Source organism: Elephantulus edwardii, unplaced genomic scaffold, assembly GCF_000299155.1.
Source record: "Elephantulus edwardii isolate Elephantulus edwardi_28Jun2011 unplaced genomic scaffold, EleEdw1.0 scaffold00043, whole genome shotgun sequence".
Taxonomy (NCBI): Eukaryota; Metazoa; Chordata; class Mammalia; order Macroscelidea; family Macroscelididae; genus Elephantulus; species Elephantulus edwardii.
The window spans coordinates 6508607-6529745 of NW_006399793.1; the positions used below are offsets into that span (position 1 = coordinate 6508607).

The 21139-nt window shown below is 38.4% G+C and overlaps 1 protein-coding gene across 1 annotated transcript in view; it reads left to right on the plus strand.

Annotated features, from left to right (window-relative positions):
- GPR98 (G protein-coupled receptor 98) overlaps positions 1–21139 on the plus strand; it is a 1036968-nt gene that overhangs the window by 364337 nt on the left and 651492 nt on the right. The window contains exons 66-70 of the mRNA XM_006885387.1: positions 3782–4021; positions 10350–10499; positions 11524–11997; positions 16200–16343; positions 18820–18994. Of these exons, the coding sequence (XP_006885449.1) occupies positions 3782–4021; positions 10350–10499; positions 11524–11997; positions 16200–16343; positions 18820–18994 (1183 nt within the window). The remainder of the gene's footprint in view (positions 1–3781; positions 4022–10349; positions 10500–11523; positions 11998–16199; positions 16344–18819; positions 18995–21139) is intronic.

The following is a 21139-nucleotide window of genomic DNA, read 5'->3' on the forward strand; positions in this document are numbered from 1 at the left end:
ACACACACACACACACACACAATAAAACATATATATATACACAAAGAATAAGACACCTATTATTTTTTTAAAAAATCACAACCCAAAACTTAGTAAAGGTTTACATAAGAAATAATCTTGCAGGCTTAACGAGGATGAGAAGGGATGGTGAGAGTAGCAAAGAAAAAGAGAGAGTCTTATGGCAACAGTCTTAGAGGTTGCTCTGGGCTGTGTCCGTCCAAGTCTGGTCTTTTTTTATGAATTTGAGTCCTGTTCTACATTTGTTTCATCTTTTTCTAAACATGACAGGTAAATGTATAGTTTTAAAAGTAATATTTGATAGCTTGAGCGTGGTGTTGAATTTTCATATTTCTCAAATGTGTCAATTTACTTGCTAACAATCATTGTTTTTATTAGTTCTCTGGTAGTTTTAAAGTAGTTTCTGAATTCTTTGACATATCAAAAAGTGTAGGAAGCAACTATCTGTCTTTGTGATGTTATTCTTAAGATAAAGCTAGAAATTAAATTAATGATCGTGGATAAAATGCTTAATTGAACATGTATTTGCTAAATGCATTCTTTGTGTCAGATCCTGTTTTGTTGTTGTTGATTGCCTTTGAGTTGAGCACGACTCATAGCGACCCTATGAACAAAAGGCCTGAGGCCTTTCTATAGCTATAGACATTTATCAAAAGTTCATAGTTTCCAGAGGCATGTTGTTTAGGAAGTGGATGCCACTCCTGTTTCCAGTCCTGTTTTAGGTACTGGTTTCTTCTGGTAAGCAAAACAAACCTTGTCACTAAGAAGAGAATTTCATTCTAGTATGCAAAGTAGAAAAAAGAAACAATTGAATCAATAACTGGAAAGTTATTTCTTAATCTTAGGTAACTTACATTTGTATATGTTGCTGTATGCCATTGATTCAGAACTATGTCATAGCTGACTCTCCAGTGGGTTTTTAATGGCTGTAAATCACCCGAGAGGAGATGTCTATCTTTCTCTCATGGAGCAACTAACTAGTGATTTCAAGCCATGCGCCTTTTGGTTTACTGTGAAATTCTTTACCATCTAGGCATCTAAAGCTCCCTTGAGTGAACTATGAGAATACAAAATTGGAAGACATAGTAGTAGATGACTTGCTAGCTACTTTAGATTGAATAATGAAGGTGATAGTTGAGAGTTAAGCTAAGTGATGGGTAAACTTAGCTCATTGCCATCGAGTCAGAACTAGCTCATAGATTACCCTCCAGAGAGTTCCTGAGGTTTTAATTCACAATGTGGGGTCGATCGGCCATCTTTCTCTCTCAGAGCCACTAACTAAGATTCAAGCCAGTAGAGAAGAGTGGCGGTTGGATTAGCAGCACATCTCCCTACTGACTCTGCATCCAGAGCTCCTACTGGTGATGAGTAGGTGGCAGTAAGGGATTTGTTAGAATGGTGTTTGAACCACAGAAAGTGGCCAGTGAAGAGACATGGACTTGACATGTTTGAGGTGTGGAGTGGTCCACGTGGTGGGGACCTTAGGGATGAAGGTGCAATGGTAGAGCCCCACCAGAGTTTGACTACATGCTAAAACCAACCTTCTACAGTTGAGTTGGTTAATCATGATACCCTTCCCACTTTATAAATCTTTATGGGAAGACACTGTCCATTTGCCTCCTGGCTAACTGCCAATCTCTGGGTTAGTTAGGATTCCAGCATGGAAACTAATGAAATATGTATGCCACCAAGCCTGTAAACCAGGTTAAATATTTCCTTCTAGTTGCAAGTAGAATGCCGTTAGAAAGTGTTAAGCAGGAGGACCATGTCATCAGGTTGTAATTGGAAGCAATTCTTCTGTGGCTGCTGTGACGGAAATGGATTGTACTGGTGCTGGAGAAGGACTCAGAGGCTGTGACCCTTTGTGAAAGGAGCTCTGGTGGAACAGTGGTGAAAACGCACATCTGCCAACTACATGGTTGTCAGTTCAAACCTTCCTACCGCTAGCCTGATGGGAGAAAGATGTAGCAGTTTTCTTCTGGAAACACTTACGGACTTGGAAACCCTGTGAAGCAAGTCTACTTTGTCCTATGAGATTATTAGAAATTGAAATGCAACTGATGAGAATAGATTTGAAGATTTTTTTTTAAATTTTTTTTTTTTAGGAAAGGTCCAGACCAGTACTCTTTTTGGAGCAGTGGATTGTCTAATAGACTGTTAACTAAAGGCCAGTGGTTCGAAATCCATTAGCTCTTCATTGGGAAGAGATGGGATAGTTTGCTTCTGCTAAGATTTTCAGTCTTGGAACCCGTAAGAGAGGTTCTCCTCTGTCCTATAGAATCTATACCAATTGGAATTGACTCAACAGCTGTGAGGTTATCGTCTAGAAGAAAGCTGACAATGACCTAGGAAAGATGGTGGAGATTAATATGATGAAAGGTTAACAGCCATGGAACATGTGTTAGAAGAAGCAGCTCAGAGTGGGAAGGCTGAGGGAAAGAGAGGAATCCAGATAACTGTTAGACATTATGGAGGCACTGTTCTGAGATTCAGAAGAAGTACTGCCCATCTCTGTCTAATTTGTAACAACCAAAGAAAAATGGCCATTTTTTTTCCCCTTCAAGGGGTAGTATAACTAGGATGTAGTGTAAACTATGTTTAAATTATAAAAATTTCATGAACTATATTAAATATATTATAGCATAATATGACATGACATAACATTTATATGTTGTTTTTGTTGTTGTGTACCATAGAGTTGGTACCGACCCATAGCTGACCCTCCAGTGGATTTTCATCACAACACAACATAACATAACATAACATAACATAACATAACATAACATAACATAACAACATAACAACAGCATCTCTTATAAGAGCTCTGGTGCCCTATTTGTAAAGACTTGTACTGTCAACCTAAAGGCATCTGGTTTAAATGCTCCAACTGCTCCGCTGGAGAAAGATGAATCATTTCCTCCCCTGCAATTTGTTGCTGCCGTTGAGTACCATTGAGTCAGAACCGACCCATGGCTGACCCTCCAGATGGTTTCCGGAGGCAGTTAATCACATGGGAGGAGTTTGCCCATTGTTTTTCCTCAGAGCAGCTGGTGGACCCAACCGCATGCCTTTGGGATTGCAGTGCAGCTTCTTGCCACTGTTGTTGTTGAATGCCTTCAAGTCAAGCACGACTCGTAGCAACCATATGAACAAAAGGCTTGAAGCCTCTCTACAAATATGGACATTTATCAACATTCAAGGCCACTGGAAATCCACTGAAGCATGTGTTGTGAGCTGCATCTGACTCGATAGTACCTAACCACACAATTACAAAAATTCGCTTTCTCCTACTCATTTATGAAAAAAGCCAGTTCCTTTGCACTGAAGAGACTGCACAACCGTGAACTTTTAACATGGTTTTATTACCTTATCTAAATCATTTTTATTAGAAACAACTGTGAACACCGTAAGATAGTTTTATGCTACATATATATTTAGAAAACATTATTTCTCTAATCTAAATATACACTTTACATGTTGCTTTCATCTTTTATTCTTTTGATAGCCTGTTTTAATGGCAAATGATGTATTCCTATTTTCTTCTCTTATTAGATACTTTTAGAGTGAAAATAATTAATTTATAGGCATATCATCCATATTTGCAATTATTTTTCCTCACAAAGATTTAAATGAATTGATGAGACTGGAATTCACAAATGATAAACTGTAATCATTTATTTACACATATATTTGTGTCCTAATACTGTCTAATACTTTCCTAAGATAGTAATACTTATTATATCTTTTTAAAAATACCCTTCAGGTGGACTGGAGAATACAGGGGCCTAACTCACAGGATGTACTGCCCCCACACAACAGTGACATTGCAGACCCCGTGAGCGGGTCCTTCTATTTTGAAGAAGGAGAAAGAGGTCTAAGGACTATAGCACTGACAATCTATCCCTCTGAAAAAATGGAACCTGAAGAAGCTTTCATTATTGAACTTAAGCTTATGAAAGGGGAAGCTAAATTAGACTCCAGAGCTAAAGATATTACATTAATAGTAAGTATGATTTCTGTTCTGTTCTCACAAAATTTATTTTTTAGTAGACTTATAAGAAAACACATTTATATTTGTTGAAACCGAATAGGTGTATGAGTTGAAAATGATAAAAACAAGTTTGTAGTAACTCTGCTAGGCAGAATCTTCTGGAATCTTTTGTTCATTCATTATATAGCCTGAATATTCATATTTTGTCCATTGTTATTATTACTTTTCATGCAAGTTTACAGAGACTTTGGATTTCCATTCATTCATTGTTTTACTTTTCTCTCTGCTCACTCTTTCCCGCCTCCCCCCACCTCCCCCAGTTTGCTCTTCTCTTTGAAAAGTAAAAGAAAAATTCTTTAGTTGTTATAAAATCCCTCCCTTCTAGTCCACTCCACTATGCAGCCTTCATTCTGGACTCCTGTCATGACAATAGTACCTAATCATATATCCCTCTTAAACAGTTCTCTCCCTCATCTGTTTCAATGCGTTATACATTATTTATCCCATCTTTTTTTTTTAAATTTTTTGTGTGTATACCATAAAATTAGATCTGACAGGTCCAGGAGGAGATTGCCCCTCCTTCTCCAGCAGAGCATCTTGTGGATTCAAATCACGTACTTCTGGGATTGCAGTGCAGATTCCTGTCACTACGCCACCAGAGCTCCCTTTATCACATGTTTCTCAGTTTCCCCCCAACCCCAATGTCGGTCCCATTTTACAACAGTGGCGCTATGCAATATTTGTCCTTTTGTGACTGAGATATTTCACTGAGTATAATGCCCTCCAGAGTCACCCATTTGGTATAATATTTCATGAATTCCTTATATTTCAATGCAGCATAGTGTTCCATTGTGTGAATATACCACAGCTTCCCCATCCATTTGTTTGTTGATGGGCACTTGGGTTGTTTCTAACTCTTTGCTATTGTGAACAAAGCTGCAAAAAACATGGGTGTGCATATATCTACTTGGTTGGCAGTTATGGTTTATTTCGGGTATATTCCCAGTAGTGGAATTGCTGTGTCAAATGCTATTTCTATTTGCAACTTTTTGAGAAAGCACCATACAGCCTTCCACAGTGGTTGCACCATTTTATACTCCCACCAATAATGAATAAGAGTCCCAGTTTCTTCACAACCTCACCAGCATTTGTTGCTTGATGTTATTTTAAATTTTGCTATTTTACTTGGGTGAGATGATATCTTATAGTTTTGATTTGCATCTCTCTTGTTGTTGTTGTTATGTGCCGTCGAGTCACTTGTGACTCATAGTGACCCTACAACAGCCCTAAACTCTGCTCTGTCCTGTCCCAATCTCACTGTCTACAACACACCCATCCCAGTTACCCCTCTCACCGAATCAGTCAATCCACCTCCTAGAGGGCCTTCCCCTCCTGTGTCTGCCCTCCACCCTCCCAAGCATGATGTCCTTCTCCACAGTGTCTCCTTACAACATGACCCAAGTATATCAGACAAAGCCTCAGAATCCTTGCCTCCAAGGAGCAGCCTGGTTTGACCCTTTCCCAGATGCATCTATCTGTTTTCTTAGCAGTCCATGGTACCCTCAATACTCTTCTCCAAGACCAAAGTTCTAAGGCATCAATTCTCCTTCTATCCTCCCTAGTCATTGTCCAACTCTTTGATGCATAACAAGGGATTTTGAACATTTCTTCATGGTTTTTGTTTGCAAATATGAAAACCTAGAGGAAATGGACACTTAGAAATGCACTACCTACCTAAACTGACACAAACCAAAATTGAACCCTGAATATTAATAAGTTAAATGCTTAATGTTTTTAAAAAACATAGAAATATTTGGAAAATATTTTAATACGGTTATTGTTGTTGTTATGTGTCATCAAGTTGCTTTGAGACTCATAGTGACTCTAAGTGCAAGAGCCGTAAACCCTCATTATCCTGTGCCAACCTCACTGTCTCTGACACACTCACTCCCGCCACCCCAATCACAGAATCGATCCATCTCATTGAGGGTCTTCTTCTCCTATGCTGTCCCTCCACTTTCCCAAACATGAAGTCTCTCTCCAAGGACAAGTTCCTCCTTGCAACATGCCCAAAGTATGTCAGACGAAGCTTCAGAATCCTTAACTCCAAGGAGCATTCCGGTTTCACCCTCTCCAGGACAAACCTGTTTGTTCTCCTAACAGTCTATGGTATATTCAACACTGTTCTCCAGCCCCACGGCTCAAAGGCATCAATTCTCTTTCTATCATCCCTAGTCACTGTACAACTCTCTGATGCATAGCACGTAATTGCAAAGACTATAGCCTGGATCAGGCGCACCTTAGTCTCCAGCTTGACATAGTTGCTCAGCAGTACTCTTGAGAAAACTTAATGCTTAAGGAATATTTGGCACTTTTGGGGTAAAGGCATTTTGTGTATCATCCTAAATGTTGCTTATCTTTGTATTTAACTATTTATATGTTACTAACTGACAAATCAAATTGTTTTCTATAGAGTGATACTTATCTGTTTAGCATAATATTAGCAGTAAAGATCAGACCAGAAAGTTGGAATATATGATATGAACCACCAGTCCATTAGAGGTAGAACTTTGTGAAAATAATGCAACAGAATTATGCGTTCTGTTTTACTTTGGAAAATACTGTTGTGAGAGGCTTTTGCCTCTTTCAACATTATATCCTGATTAGTAGGAAGAAGTTAATTACAATTAACTGGTTAAATGACGCAAATATGAGGTGAATAAACCTAAATTTAGACACCAAAATACAGTCTTGTGAGCAAACAGATTTTGGGTTTCTGGAAAGTTATTCCCATTATCTTGAGAAATGTTGCTATTGTTAGATGCCGTCAAGTTGACTCATGTTGCTGTTTTTGTTAGGTGACATTAAACTGAGTATGGCCCATTGTGACCTAAGGAACAGCAGATTTGAACCCTGTCCTATACTGTGCCATTCTTATCATCTCTGCCACACTTGAGCTCATTGCTGCAGTCACTGGGTCAATCCATTTAGTTGTGGTTTTCTTCTCTTTTGCTGACCCCTCTTTCCAAGCATGATGTTCCACTTCAAGGAATAACCTACTAGTAACATGCTCAAAGTATATGGGACAGACTTTGTCATCTTTGCCTCCAGGGAGCATTCTGGATGCACTTTTTCCAAGACATATCTGCTTGTTCATGTAGTACCCCATGGTTATCCAGTACTCTTTTCCAATACCATAACTCAAAGGCATCAGTCCTGTTCCTGCCATCCTTATTCATTGTCCAGTTTTCAGATACATAGCAAATGATTGAAAGACCATGGCCAGAATCAGGCATACCTTAGTCTTCAAACTGGCATCATTACTTCTCATTAATTTGGAGAAGCCACTGATTACAGATTTCTCAATGCAATACATCTTCTGATTTCCTCACTGCTCATACCAGCAATGTTGATTGTAGATACAAGAAAGATGAGACTGTTTACCAGTTCAGTTGTTTCTCCATATGTCATGATATTGCTTATTAGTCCACTGTTGAGGAATTTTGTCTTCTTGGTGTTGAGATGCCATCCAGATTGAAGACTTTGTAGTCTTTGATCTTCTTCAGCAAGTGTTTCAATCCCTCCTCATTTTCAGCAAGCAAGGTTTTGTAATCTGCATAATGCATATTATTAGTTTATTACTACGAGTCTTCTTATCCTTACATCACATTCTTCTTTATAGAGTTCAGTTTCTGAAGTGATTTGTTCACGGTTCAGATTGAATAGATATGAAGCAAAGATACAACTCTGAAGCACATCTTTCCTGATTTTAAACCATGCACTGTTCTCTTGCTCTATTCAGACAATGGCTTCTTGATCTAGGTATAGATTCCACATGAACATAACCAAGTGTCCTGAGGGTCCCTTTCTTCTCAGTGTTAGCTATAGTTTATAATGATCAACACAGGATCAGCCAGGATTCACCTGACATCAGTAATGATATCCCTGGTGCCATAGCCTCTTCTAAATCCAACCTGAACTTCTGAAAGTCCTCTAACAATGTACTGTGCTATCCATTTTTGAGTGATCTTCAGCAATAGTTTCCTTGCATGTGATATGACTTGTTATTGTTATGTGCTGTTTAGTCTAGTGCAACTCATAGCAGTCCTAAGAATAACAGATCTAAACCCTGTTCTATACTGAACAATCCTCATAATTTCTGACACACGTGAGCCCTTTGGTACACTCATGGTATCAATGCATTTCATTGAGGGTCTTCCCGTCTTTCAGTGATTCTCCATATTTCCAAATGTGGTGTGTTTTTCCAGGGTCTGGCCTTTCCAAACAACCTGCCAGAAGTACATGAGTCAAAGTTTCATCTTTCTTGCTTCAAAGGAACCTCTGCTTTCACTTACTCCAAGACGTATTTGTTTGTTCTTTTGAAGGTTCATGGCAAATATTCAGTGCTTTTCTCCAATAGCACAAGTAAAATAATACTGATTCTTCTCTTGTCATCATCTTTATCATTGTCCAGTTTTTACATGAAGAGGTAATTGAAAACACCATGGTCTGGATCAAGCACACCTCAGTTTTCAAACTGATATTGGTGCTTTTTAGTTCTTCGGAGAGGTCCTTGACACAGATTTCCCTAATGCAACTTGTCTTTTGATTTCTTCACTCATGATGCCAAGGGTATGGATCAATGTAAGATGAAATAATTGACAATTTCAACCTTTTCTCCAGTTACCATGATGTTGCTTATTGTCCAGTGGTGAGAATTTCTGTCTTCTTGATGTTGATAAATAATCCATACTAAAGGTTATTGTCTTTGACCTTCTGTAGCAAGTCTCTAGTCTTCTTCATTTTCAGCAAGGAAGGTTGTGTTATCATACAACAACATAGTTTATTGATTAGACTTTCTCCAATTCTTATGCTACATTCTTTTTCATATAGTCTATCTTCTCAAATTATTTGCTCAGGATCAAGATTGAATAGGTGTGGAGAAAAGATATAGCTCTGTTGCATGTAGTTTTTCCATTTTAAACCATGTAGTACTCCTTTGCTTTTGTTTGGATATATGCTTTGTGTGAGAATTACGTGTTCTCTGGGTTTTTATTCATCTCAATGCTAGTCACGAACATTTTTCTGATATTTTCTGCTTTCAACCAAGATCCATTTAACATCATCAGTGATATTCCTGGTACCACAGCCTCTTCTAAATGCAGCTTTAATTCTGGCAGTTCTCTGTTAAGAAGACAAGGCAAAGTGTGGTAATGAAATGTGCAAAGAGCTAGAGTTATAAAATAAAAAAGTAACGAAGAACTTGCTCAATGTTTCTCAAGCTTAAAGAACGTAAGGACAAAGTGAAGCCTCAAGTTGCAACACTAGAGGAGATTATGGGCAAAATTTTGAATAATGCAGGAAGTACCAAAATAAGCTGGAAAGACATTTATACATACCTTGCTCAATTGTCCTATTTTCACAATATTAGTCTCCTGCAGTATTTGCCCTGTTGTGACATTTTCAGTCATAATGCTCTCTAGAAGCCCCCACATTGTGTCACATCTGGAAAATCACTAGAATGGCAGAAGTTAGTAGTTAGATTGGGTAGAGTAATGAGATGGATTGACTCAGTGACTGGAGTAATGGGGGTGAGTGTATCAGAGATGATGAAATTGGCTCAGGATAGAGCAGAGTTCAGAGCTGTGGTACGTAGTGTGTCCCCATGAGTAGGAGTCAATTTGACAACATATAACAATCACAAAACAACAAGGGGAACTTAAAGAGGTGGAATGATAAAAGGCATATATCAGTAGTAATTAATTGTAAAAAACACTGTCTATGAATGAAGTTTCATGTATATGAATGATTGTATACAAACAAAAAAAAATGTGGAAAGAATATGTACAGCCACTGTACCAAAAATAATTGGTTGGTGGGGAACCATTTCAGGGAGTAGTTTAGGATCAAGAATCAATGTTAATGAAGAAAGAAGTCTAAGCTGCACAGAAGGTATTGGAAAAAAAATAAGGCCCTAGGAATTGAGGGAATACCAGTTGATATGTTTCAACAAGCAGATGTAGCCCTGAATGAACGTAATCTATGCCAAGTAATTTGGAAGATAGTTAACTGGCTACCTAACTGACTGAGGGACTGCCATATTTGCTCCCATAGAAAGGTGTTCCAAAAATATGTTGAAATTATTGAACAATATTATCCTTGAGGAATAGGATCTCATTTATTGTAATAAAGAAGATTTGAAAATGAGATAACTAGGTTGTATACAAATGTTCATTAAGTTTTTTTATTTTCTTTATTCATACTTATATGCTGAAGACTATACTTACATCTGCAGTGTTTATACATGTTATTCATTCTGCTTTCTGTTTATATTCTTTAGATACAAAAGTTTGGTGATCCAAATGGAATTGTTCAGTTTGCTCCGGACTCTTTATCTAAGAAGACATACTCAGAGCCATTGGCTTCTGAAGGGCCTCTGCTCATCACTTTCTCCGTCCAAAGAGTAAAGGGTGTTTTAGGAGACATTATGGTATCATTTTTCTTTATTATTTTGCCAACTACAGTAACAAATTTCCTAAAATATGTAATTGAGTGGGTTCGAGAAATTGCTCTGTCCTGGTTAATTGAGGTTTCTGATAAAGAGAAGACATGAGAATTTCCCCAGAAAAGCTGAGAGGTTTCATTTATGCACGCTTAGGATTTCCACCCAGCCTCAACTTGCAGCAGTTTCTCTAAATGTGGCTGTACACTCATGCCAGAAAATATATTCTTACTCATGAAGGGTCTGCCTAAACAGTTATTTCCTTGTTTGCTGTAACATGTAGACTTTCTCACTGATTTTTATTGTAAATTACTTTAGTCTTCAGAACTCTGTTTTTCAATAGATTTTATTTCCATTTAGCAACTGCTTTTTTTCAGAGGTTGAATTTATGTGTTCACTGACATAGAATATTTGTAAATACCCTTGTTAAGTCAACTGGATACTTGGCTAAAGACCAAGGTCAATTGTTACAATTGGAATATATACTTTAAATGTCTGTTTTTACTTATCTCTCTTCTTTTGTTCGGTTGTTGTTGTTGATTGCCTTTGAGTAAAGCATGACTCATAGTGACCCTATGAACAAAAGGCCTGAAGCCTTTAATGGTCCTATTGAAGTGCATGGCTAGAAGATAAAAAATTTCTTGGAAACTAATTCTTATATTTTGAAATTTTACAGATACTCCCTGATATGAATCGTAAGATTTTCTCTTATCTTCAATTATTTTCTATGTTTAATGAATATGTTAAAGCAACTCACTTTTCTTTGTGTGTTCAAATTGTTATTTAAGAAGCAAGTGAAATAATTACATATTGTCATCTTGTCATGCAAATTGAGTGGAATAGCCTAAAAGAGGCCATAAACTTTCCACACTTATTCATACTTGAAGAGTTTTCGCTTCTGATATACATAAGAGTATGAAATAGTCTTTTAGGGGATATATTTTAGAGGCAGACATAACTTAAATCATCTTATGTCAGTATATTGATGTATTTTATATTCTTTTCATCTTAGGTTTATTGGGAATTAAGTAGCCAGTTTGATATTACAGGAGACTTTTATTCCACGAAAGGAGTTTTTTCCATTGCTGATGGACAGAGTGAAGGGAGCTTTGATATTCATCTGCTGCCTGATGACATACCTGAGATAGAAGAAGATTATGTGATCCAGCTTGTTTCTGTAGAGGGCGGAGCAGAACTAGATCCAGAAAAATGCATCACACAATTTGCTGTTTTTGCAAATGACGACCCTCATGGAATATTTGCCTTGTATTCTAACCACCAGTCAATACTTATTGGGCAGAACCTTAGTAGATATATCCAAATTAATGTTACTCGGCTTGCTGGAACATTTGGAGATGTGGCTGTTGGATTTCGAATATCATCTGACTTTGAGGAACAGCCAATTGTTACTGAAAATGAAGAGAGACAACTTGTGGTCAAAGATGGTGCCACATATAAAGTGGACACAGTGCCAATAAAGAATCAGGTTTGTAGGCATTTAATAGTTTTTTTGTAATTCAAAATATTATAAATCTTTGTGACTTTCCTTGTGCACATTATGATCATCTTATGCTCTTATTTAGAGCTTTTAAATGTAACTCTGAAAAATGCTTCCCCCCCCGCCCCCGTGGAATACCATGTACTCAAACATTTGAAGGGAGCTCTCATGACTTAGTGGTAAGAAGCTGCCTTGCAACCCCAAAGGCACACAGTTTGAACCCACCAGCTACTCTGTGGGAAAAGGATGGGCCGTCTTTTCTCCTCTTATTTACTGCTTCCAAAAACCCACCGGCAGGGCAGCTATGTGTCAATTCTGACTCAATGACACAAAACAACAGATATTTGAAGATTATAATTGAATTGAATAAATGTGTTCCTTTTTGAATATAAAGTAGTTTTGACTAATGGTGGTACTAGGTGCTGTCTAGGACACATCCTTCTCTCCTGGGAAGCCATCCTCTTGCATCAGCACCAGGCTGCAAATAGAAGACCAGAGTTATTAACTCACGAGAAGTCAATCCTGGAGTGGAAGTTTAAGAAAAAGGACTTTTTCTCAGAACCTTCCAAGGAAAGAAGCCAACCTTGATACTTGTACATGACGGTTGTACTTAGAGATTTTAAGATGAAATCATACTAGCTGCATCATAAGAGACTGACAGCAGCATGAGGTGTTCAGAATCACAGAAATCCCTCGACGAGATGGGTAGATTCTGTGATTGGGGTGGTGGGAATGAGTGTGTCAGACATAGCAAGGTTGGCACGGGATAGAACAGCGTTTAGGGCTCTTGTACGTAGGGTCGCTATGAGTTACAGGCAACTCGACGGCACATAAGAACAACAACAACAGTTGGTGTCAACTCGTAGGGACCTTATGCTCAACAGAAGGTAACGCTGGCCAGTCTTGCACGATCTTAAAAAACATTGCTGCGTTGGAGTCCATCATTGCAACCACTGTATGAATTCGTCTTGTTAAGAGTCCTACTTTACCAAGGGAGTTCTGGTGGCCTAGTGGGTCGGAAGTTGAGCTGCTAAGCCATAGGCAGGCAGTTCAAACCTATAAGCTGCCCTGTGGGAGCAAGGTTGACAGTCTCCTGTAGTGTGATTTACAGCCTCTGAAAATCCACTGGATCTTCAGCTATGAATTGGTTCTTAACTTGAATGCAATGAACAACAAGAGCAAACCTTTTACTAAGCAGGATGCCCTTTTTCTGATAATGATTTCTCCTGACATCAAGGATAATGTGAGACAAAGTCTCAGCATACTCATTTCTAAGGAACAATTCTGCCAGTACTTTTTTCAAGAGCATTTTTTTTCATTTTTTTACAGAGCATGATATAGTCAATATTCTTCAGAATAAGTATTATTCAGAGCATCAATGATTTTTACATCTTTTGTATTCATCGTTCAATTTTCACATGCATATGAAGTAACTTTGGGGAGGTGCGGGGGGCGGGGATTGTGTACCAATGAGGGAGTTTTTCTTTTGCTTTTCAAAGAGAGGAGCAAAACGGGGAGGGGGGAGAGGGAGGGGTTTGTGCGGGGAGAAGGGTGCAACAGTGAATGAATGGAATTCCAAAATCTCTGTAGATGTTCATTGAAATGAAAAATAAACAACCTAAATTAAAAAAAAATACTATTATTTGAGTCAGATGTACTTTTGTCTGTAACTTTACTTTTCCATACTTGAAATGGTCTTTTGCAGCAGATTGGCCAATATAATATGACATTTAGTGTTTTAAATTAAACAGTGTCACTTCCATGGATCCAGGTAAGTGAGATCCTTGACATTTCGATATTTTTCAGAATATTGCTTTTTGGTCTAGTTGTGAGATTTTTTTGGTTTTGTTTATATTGAAGTGTAGTTTGTACTGAGATTGTTGTCTTTGATTTTCACTAGTAAGGACTTAAGTCCTTTTCACTTTCAGCAAGCACTTGACCTTACATATTTCAGATTGTTAATTATTCTTCTTCCAATCCTGATGCATGTTCTTCACACTGTACAGTCTCTTGGATTATTTTCTTAACACACAGATTTAGTGAAGTGATGTAACACCATTGATACACACCTTTGTACAGGTTCCACATGGGCACAATGAAGTATTCTGGAATACCCTCTTCTTGCAATGTTATTCATAACTTATTATAATCCCCACAATTCAAAATATTTATATGGTCAATAAATGTAAACATATCTCTAGGATCCTCTGCTTTCAGCAAGAATGTCCAACATCAGCAGTGCTATCACTCAGGGTTCCAGGTTCTTTTTGAATCCCACTTGAATTTCCGTAGATGTACTACTGTAATCATTTAAAATTAGCTTCAACATATTTTTACCTGGTGGCTTGATTGAACTGCAATCCCAGAGGCACACAGTTCAAATCCACTAGCTTCTCTGTGGGAGAAGGGTGGGCAGTCTCCTCCCATGCAATTTATTGCTTCTGGAAAACCTACTGTAGTTTTAGGGTCAGCTATGGGCCATTTCTGACTGGATGACCCAGAATAACAACAACATGGTATTCATGATGTTGCAGATAATTTCTGCTTTTCTGTGTTTCTTTGGAATAGGCATGCATATGTATTGCTTCAAATTGTGACTCCCAGATTTCTTGTCAAGAAATGAGTGAACATTTCTAGATTTGTAATTTGTTGAAATGTATCAGCTGGTATTCTATCAATGCTAAGATATTTATTTGTTTTCTTTTTAGTATTTTCGTGTAGTTTGCCTTTTCCCCTTCGATACCATTGCTATTTGGTCATATGCATTTATATTTGAATATACTCTTTAAATGGTTGAATGCGGACCGATTCTTTTTTTGGTACAAGGATTCTGTGTATTACCTCAATTACTTTCTTTCCTTGTTATTATTGCCTCCAGATCTTCAGTATTACAACTTGAAGCTTTAATTTTTTTTCTTTTGTTCTATCAGATTGAAAAATATTGTACTTGTCCTTTCCTTGATGTTTTCTAACTATAGGTATTTCACATACTTGTCATTTCACTTTTCAAATACTTTGCCCTCTTGAGCTGCCCTTGGAAACCTGCTATTCAGCTCTGTACTTCAGCATTTCTACTGTGTGTTCTAAGTACTCTGTTCAGGAGCAAGTTCCAGAGTCTTCTCTGAGATCTAGTTATGGCTTTCTTTTTTTCCTGTCTTTCTAATGCCCTTTTACTTTCTTTATATTCCATCTCTTTCATGTGATCAGACTACTTGTCTGGTCATCAGTCATTAGTGTTCACATCTGTTCTTGAGATGGTTTCTCTATTCCGTAGGAAAAATACCGGGCCGTACTTGGTTCTTGTAAACGTGTTTTCATTTTTTTTCAGCTTGCATGTGAATAATTGATAGTCAATTCCCTTGTCAGCCTTTTTCTGACTGTTGACTTTCCATGGATGGTTTTGTTGTTTTTATGTGCCGTTGAGTTGCTTGCGACTCATAGTGACCCTATGTACAACAGCTCTGAAACTTGCTCTATTCTGTGCCAACTTTGCTGTCCTGACACACCTACCCTCATTACCCCAGTCACTGAATCAATCCATCTCATCGATGGTCTTCTTCTCTTTCCCTGTCCCTCCACCCTTCCAAGAATGATGTCCTTCTTCAAGGACCGGTCCCTCTGCAACTTGTCCAAAGTATTTCAGATGAAGCCTCAGAATTGATTTTACAAATTGACATTGTTTTTACCTGGGCTCTTTCCCTTCCTTTTGCAGATGATTCCATCACTATTACTCTTGCTAATATTTACACTGTTCTTGATCCCGTTTGGAAATTTAAAAACTGGACATAAGTATTTTTGTCTTCACAACTACCAACTTTGTTCTACCTCACAGTATTAATACTGGTAATTTTTCTTATTTGGGAGCTGTGGTGGCCTAGAGGCAAGAAGCTACACTGCAATCCTGAAGGCACATGGTTCAAGGCCACAAACTGCTCAGCGGGAGAAGGGTGGGAAATCCCCTCCCATATGAATAACTGCTCCTGACCTCCCCACTCCAGGGTCAGCTATGGGTCAATTCCCACTTTATGATACACAAAAACAACATTTTGTCTTATAATTAATTAGAAAGACAAATACTGACAAAACTACTTGATACTAGCCAGTGTACAAATGACTAAAGTCTAATATCAGTATTTGTCTTGTAAAATTATTTACCATTTTCAAAATCATTGATGTTATTTTTTCAACAGGTCTTCCTACTACTGGGCTCCAGTTTCATAGTGCAACTGGAAACAGCGGTGCTTGTTGGTGCACAAGCCTATGGAGTGCCAAAAATTCTCCAGGAAGCCAAGTCAGCTGTCATACCTGTTTCAGAAAAAGCTGCCAATTCTCAGGTAATAGCTCTGGGGGTTCTACTATGAAGAAACCACTAGAGGGCAACCCTTACAGCAAACACTGAGATTCTTAAGGTATTTTCTTGAATCTAAATAATCCTGTGGCTAGCAAAATATATTTTATGCATATATTATGTTAAAATAACTTATAAAATGTCAATACTTAGGAGAAAAATATGCTTCCTTTTTGAAATATTGTTACTGTTTACCATCAAGTCAGAATCAACACATAGTTGACCCTCCATTGGGTTTTCAGAGGCAATAAATCTGATGAGCAATTACCCATCCTTTTCCTGAAGAGTAGTTCGTGGATTTGAACCATGCACATTTGAGATTGGAAAACAGCTTTTACTATTACATCCCCAAAATTTCTTTTGGAATATTAGAAAAATAGAAATCTTATAAGATTTAAATACAAGTAATACATTTTTAAAAATTAATTATCTATTGTAAAAATTCCCATATCTTCTCTTCAAATTACTTAATAAAATATTGAAATACCTTATGCTAAATCATCAAATTAGAGCAAAACCTTAGTTTTTCAAGCTTCCTCTTTTACTAACATTGTATGTTTTCATCTTTAATATTTACACTTCAGTTTGCTATGGAAGCTTTACACTGACATAGATAAATGCTAGCTGTCAGATTCTGTGCCATGATGTTTAACTCTTTGAATCTCTTGAGTTCATTGTAGTAAAGATAGCATCCTAGTTATTTCATAAATTTATACGAAAACAAAGAATACCTGAGGGCTATATTTGTTGTTAGGCTGATTCTGTCAATATAAACCTACAGCTGTTGAGTTGATTCTAACTCATCCTGACCTGATAGGATAGAGTAAACCTGCTCTATAGGGTTTCCAAGTCTATAGATCTTTCTAGAAGGAGACTGCTGCATCTTTCTCCCATGGAGCAACTGATGGATTGAAAACACAGACTTTTTTTATTAGCAGTTGAAAACTTCCCATTGCACCACCGAACTTGCTGTTCAGTCAGGAAGCAGTTGTGGGATAGCTTTTGTCTGCAACTGTGATAACCTTTGTGAACCATTAAAGCTATTATGAGAATCTTACTACTTTGACGCCTCAAAGTGCACAGAATGCTGGTGTGGAATCCATACAGAGTTGTTGGGACAAGAGTATGTGCTTATCTGTTCAGCAACATGTGTCATGGTGTCTCTGGTCATGACGATGGCATTTTCCATCCCCTCCCTCCTGGACAGCTTTGCCATGGGTAGAATGAAATGACTTTGTCTCCTAAAATAGTATCCATCAGCATTCAAAATGAGGGCGAAAGACCTTTCTCATCACCTCCTTCCTTCTCAAGGAAATGAAGACATAGAGTTTAATAATGCTGCCATGTATGGTTTTCATGTCTTTATTCACAGGTTGTTGTACCAAAAGTTTCCTTTCAAGGGACACTATTTCATTGGGTGTAGTAAAATATTTCTTCCTCCTTGTCCCTGTACACTGTCATGGCTGAAAATCCAGAAGGACAAGATGTGAGATGTTATAGTATAGACGAGCCCTTGGTGTATCTTCTTCTTTATTCCTTCCAGTATTTGTATGGGGTGTATATGAAAGGACATTTTCATGTAACAATGAGATGTGGTAAAGTTTTCAGGACCTGCTACACTGATCTTAAATAAAAACTTTTCCCCACCTCTTCTGCTATTACTTCATCGTTACCTCATGGCAAACATATTGTGCTTTTTTTGCTACTCTTTGTCCCAGTTTAAAAAGGGAGGAAAACTTAATAGCATGTAAATCTAGATCATATAGTACATTATTATATATTTTAGAGTAACAGCTTTATAGATATTGGAACAAGAAGAGGAGAAGAGGTACATTGAGGTGCCAGAATCTCAGTGTAGAGCTAGATTAGATTAGATTCTTACTCATTGTTTAAAATTTCTTTATCTGTACATCACATACCTTGGGAAGGTTGCCCTAAAAACAAGATCTTACTTGAAATGTCTGTATCTTTAAAAATCTGTGAGAGTTTCTGATCCTCAAAGGGGGGGGAAACAAAAAAGACAAATTGAACCATGCAGTTGAAAAGAGATGAAAGAGATCGTCTAGTTCATTTTCCTCATTTAAAGTATGAAGAAATTTATGACTGTATTTTTCAATGAACTCACAATTCAGTTTTACGTAAGTCAGATTCAGGAAAAGCCTGTAGACAAATGATAATAAAGTACAATTATCTTTTCATTTTATTTAACCATAATTACTTCATTTTTATGGCTGTACTACTAAGGAGTATTTTGGTAATAAAAATAAGATAAGCAACTATAATCTGGTAAAACAATATTTTCAGTCTTTGGATGTAACCTCTTAAATGTTTAAAACAAATAATGTTGAAATATAAAGAAAACATGTTTCATAAAGAAGGAGAATGCTTATATTTGACCTACTTTTTCAGAAAATAGAAAGTCTTACAAAGAATGAAAATATCTTAAGCACACTTTTCCTCAGGTTGGATTTGAATCTACTGCTTTTCAACTTACGGACATTGCTGCTGGAACCAGCCGTGTTGTGGTTTCGAGAAGAGGCACGTATGGCCCGCTCACGGTTGCCTGGACCCGTGGATATGAGCCAGGATCAGAAATCTCTGAATTCCTGGTTGTTGGCAACATGACACCCAATCTGGGTAAGTTGTAATTCTTTTCTGACTAGCCGCATAGAACTTAACTCATAACTCATTGCTCTAGGGCAGAAGCAACTTATAGCAGACTCTTCCATGGGTTTTCAGAGGGTATAGATTTCATAGTTCACTAAAGTACTCAGGAACAACGGTGTCTCTCTGGAGACTAAGGTGCACCTGATACAGGCCATGGTATTTGCAATCGCTTGTTATGCATCAGACAGTTGGACAATGACTAGGGAGGACAGAAGGAGAGTGGATGCTTTTGAGCTGTGGTGCTGGAGAAGAGTACTGAATGTACCATGGACTGCCAGGAAAACAAACAGATTCATCTTGGAGAGGGTTGAACCAGGCTGCTCCTTGGAGGCAAGGATTCTGGGGCTTCATCTGACATACTTTGGACATGTTGCCAGGAGGGACGGGTCCTTGGAGAGGGACATCATGCTTGGGAGGGTGGAGGGACAGCGCAGGAGGGGAAGACCCTCTATGAGATGGATTGATTCGGTGACTGGGGTAATCGGGATGGGTGTGTCAGAGGCAGTGCAGCTGGCACAGGATAGAGCAGAGTTTAGGGCTGTTGTGCATGGGGTCGCTATGAGTCAAAAACGACTCGACGGCACATAACAACAAATAACAACATAGATTTCATCGGAGGAGATCGCTCATCTTTTTGTCTGCAGAGCTGCTGGTGGATTTGAACTACAAGAAAGACACTATCTTCGGTTAGCAGGGCAACTCAAAGCCCCATGGACTACACCATTAGTGTTCCCCCCATTGTACATGGAGATGTACAATTGTCAATTAATTTTTGTTAGTTATGCTTACTCTGGGCTTTGCAATGATTGTGTTCTACTATAAAAACAAAAGTATCCACTTCCTAAACAACATGCCTTCAGAAACTCTATGAACTTTGAGAAATGTCCTAAGTTGCAGAGGAACTTCCAGCCTTTTGTTCATGGGGTCATTATGAGTCATGCTCGACTTGAAGGCAGTCAACAACAACATTGGCAACTGTGTCAGTCTGGAGACTAAGGTGCGCCTGATCCAGGCCATGTTCTTCGCAGTCACTTGCTATGCATCAGAAAGCTCGACAAAGACTAGGGATGATAGAGAAATTTATGCTTTTGAGCTGTGGAGAAGAGTATTGAATATATCGGGGACTTCCAGAGAACAAACAGGTTCATCCTAGAGAGAGTGAAACCAGGCTGCTCCTTGGAGGCAAGGATTCTGAAGCTCTGTCTGACATACTTTGAGCATGTTGCAAGGAGGGGCCAGTCCTTGGAGAGGGACATGATGCTTGGGAGGGTGGATGGACAGGGAAAGAGAGGAAGACCCTGGATACGATGGAATGACTCAGTCACTGGGGTAATGGGAGTAGATGTGTCAGAGACAAGAAGGTTGGCACAGGACAGAGCAGGGTTCAGAGCTGTTGTATACAATGACACATAACAACAGCAACAATATTGGCATCAAGTAGATTCTAATTTGCAGTGATACCCTGCAGCTGAGTAGAACTCTGTCATAGGATTTCTAAGGCCATAAATCTTTACAGAAGCTGCTTGCCACATCTTTGTCCCTTAGAGGACTTGGTTGATCCAAACTGCTAATCGTTTGTTTATCAGCTTTATTGTTTATTGCTTATTCACTGCATCATCAGGGGCTCTTCTAGAATATTGCTGCATGTTCACATGATCAAAATGTCCCAGTCTACTTGGTGAGAACAAAAGAAAACCTGTGCTGTCAAGTCAGCCCTCAGTGACCCTGAGTGACCCTGCCTGATCCAGTGACATCCTCACAATCCCTGCTATGGTTAAGCCCATTGTGCGGTCACCATGTCACTTCCTCTCATTGAGGGCGCTCCTCTCTCTCACTAACACTCGTATTTTCCAAGCACGATGTCCTTTCCCAGGACTGGCCTCGTCTGATAACATGCTCTAAGTATGCAATGAGGTCCTTAGGAGTGTTTTGGCTGGATATACTGCTTCTAAGACAGATTTCTTTGTTCTTTTGGGAGTGCATAATGTGTTACTGTTGTTGTTAGGCACTGTCAAGTCAAGCATAACTCATAGTGACCCTATGAACAGAAGATCTGAACCCTGTTCTAACCTGCGCCATCCTCACACTTTCTGACACACAAGAGTCCATGGCTGC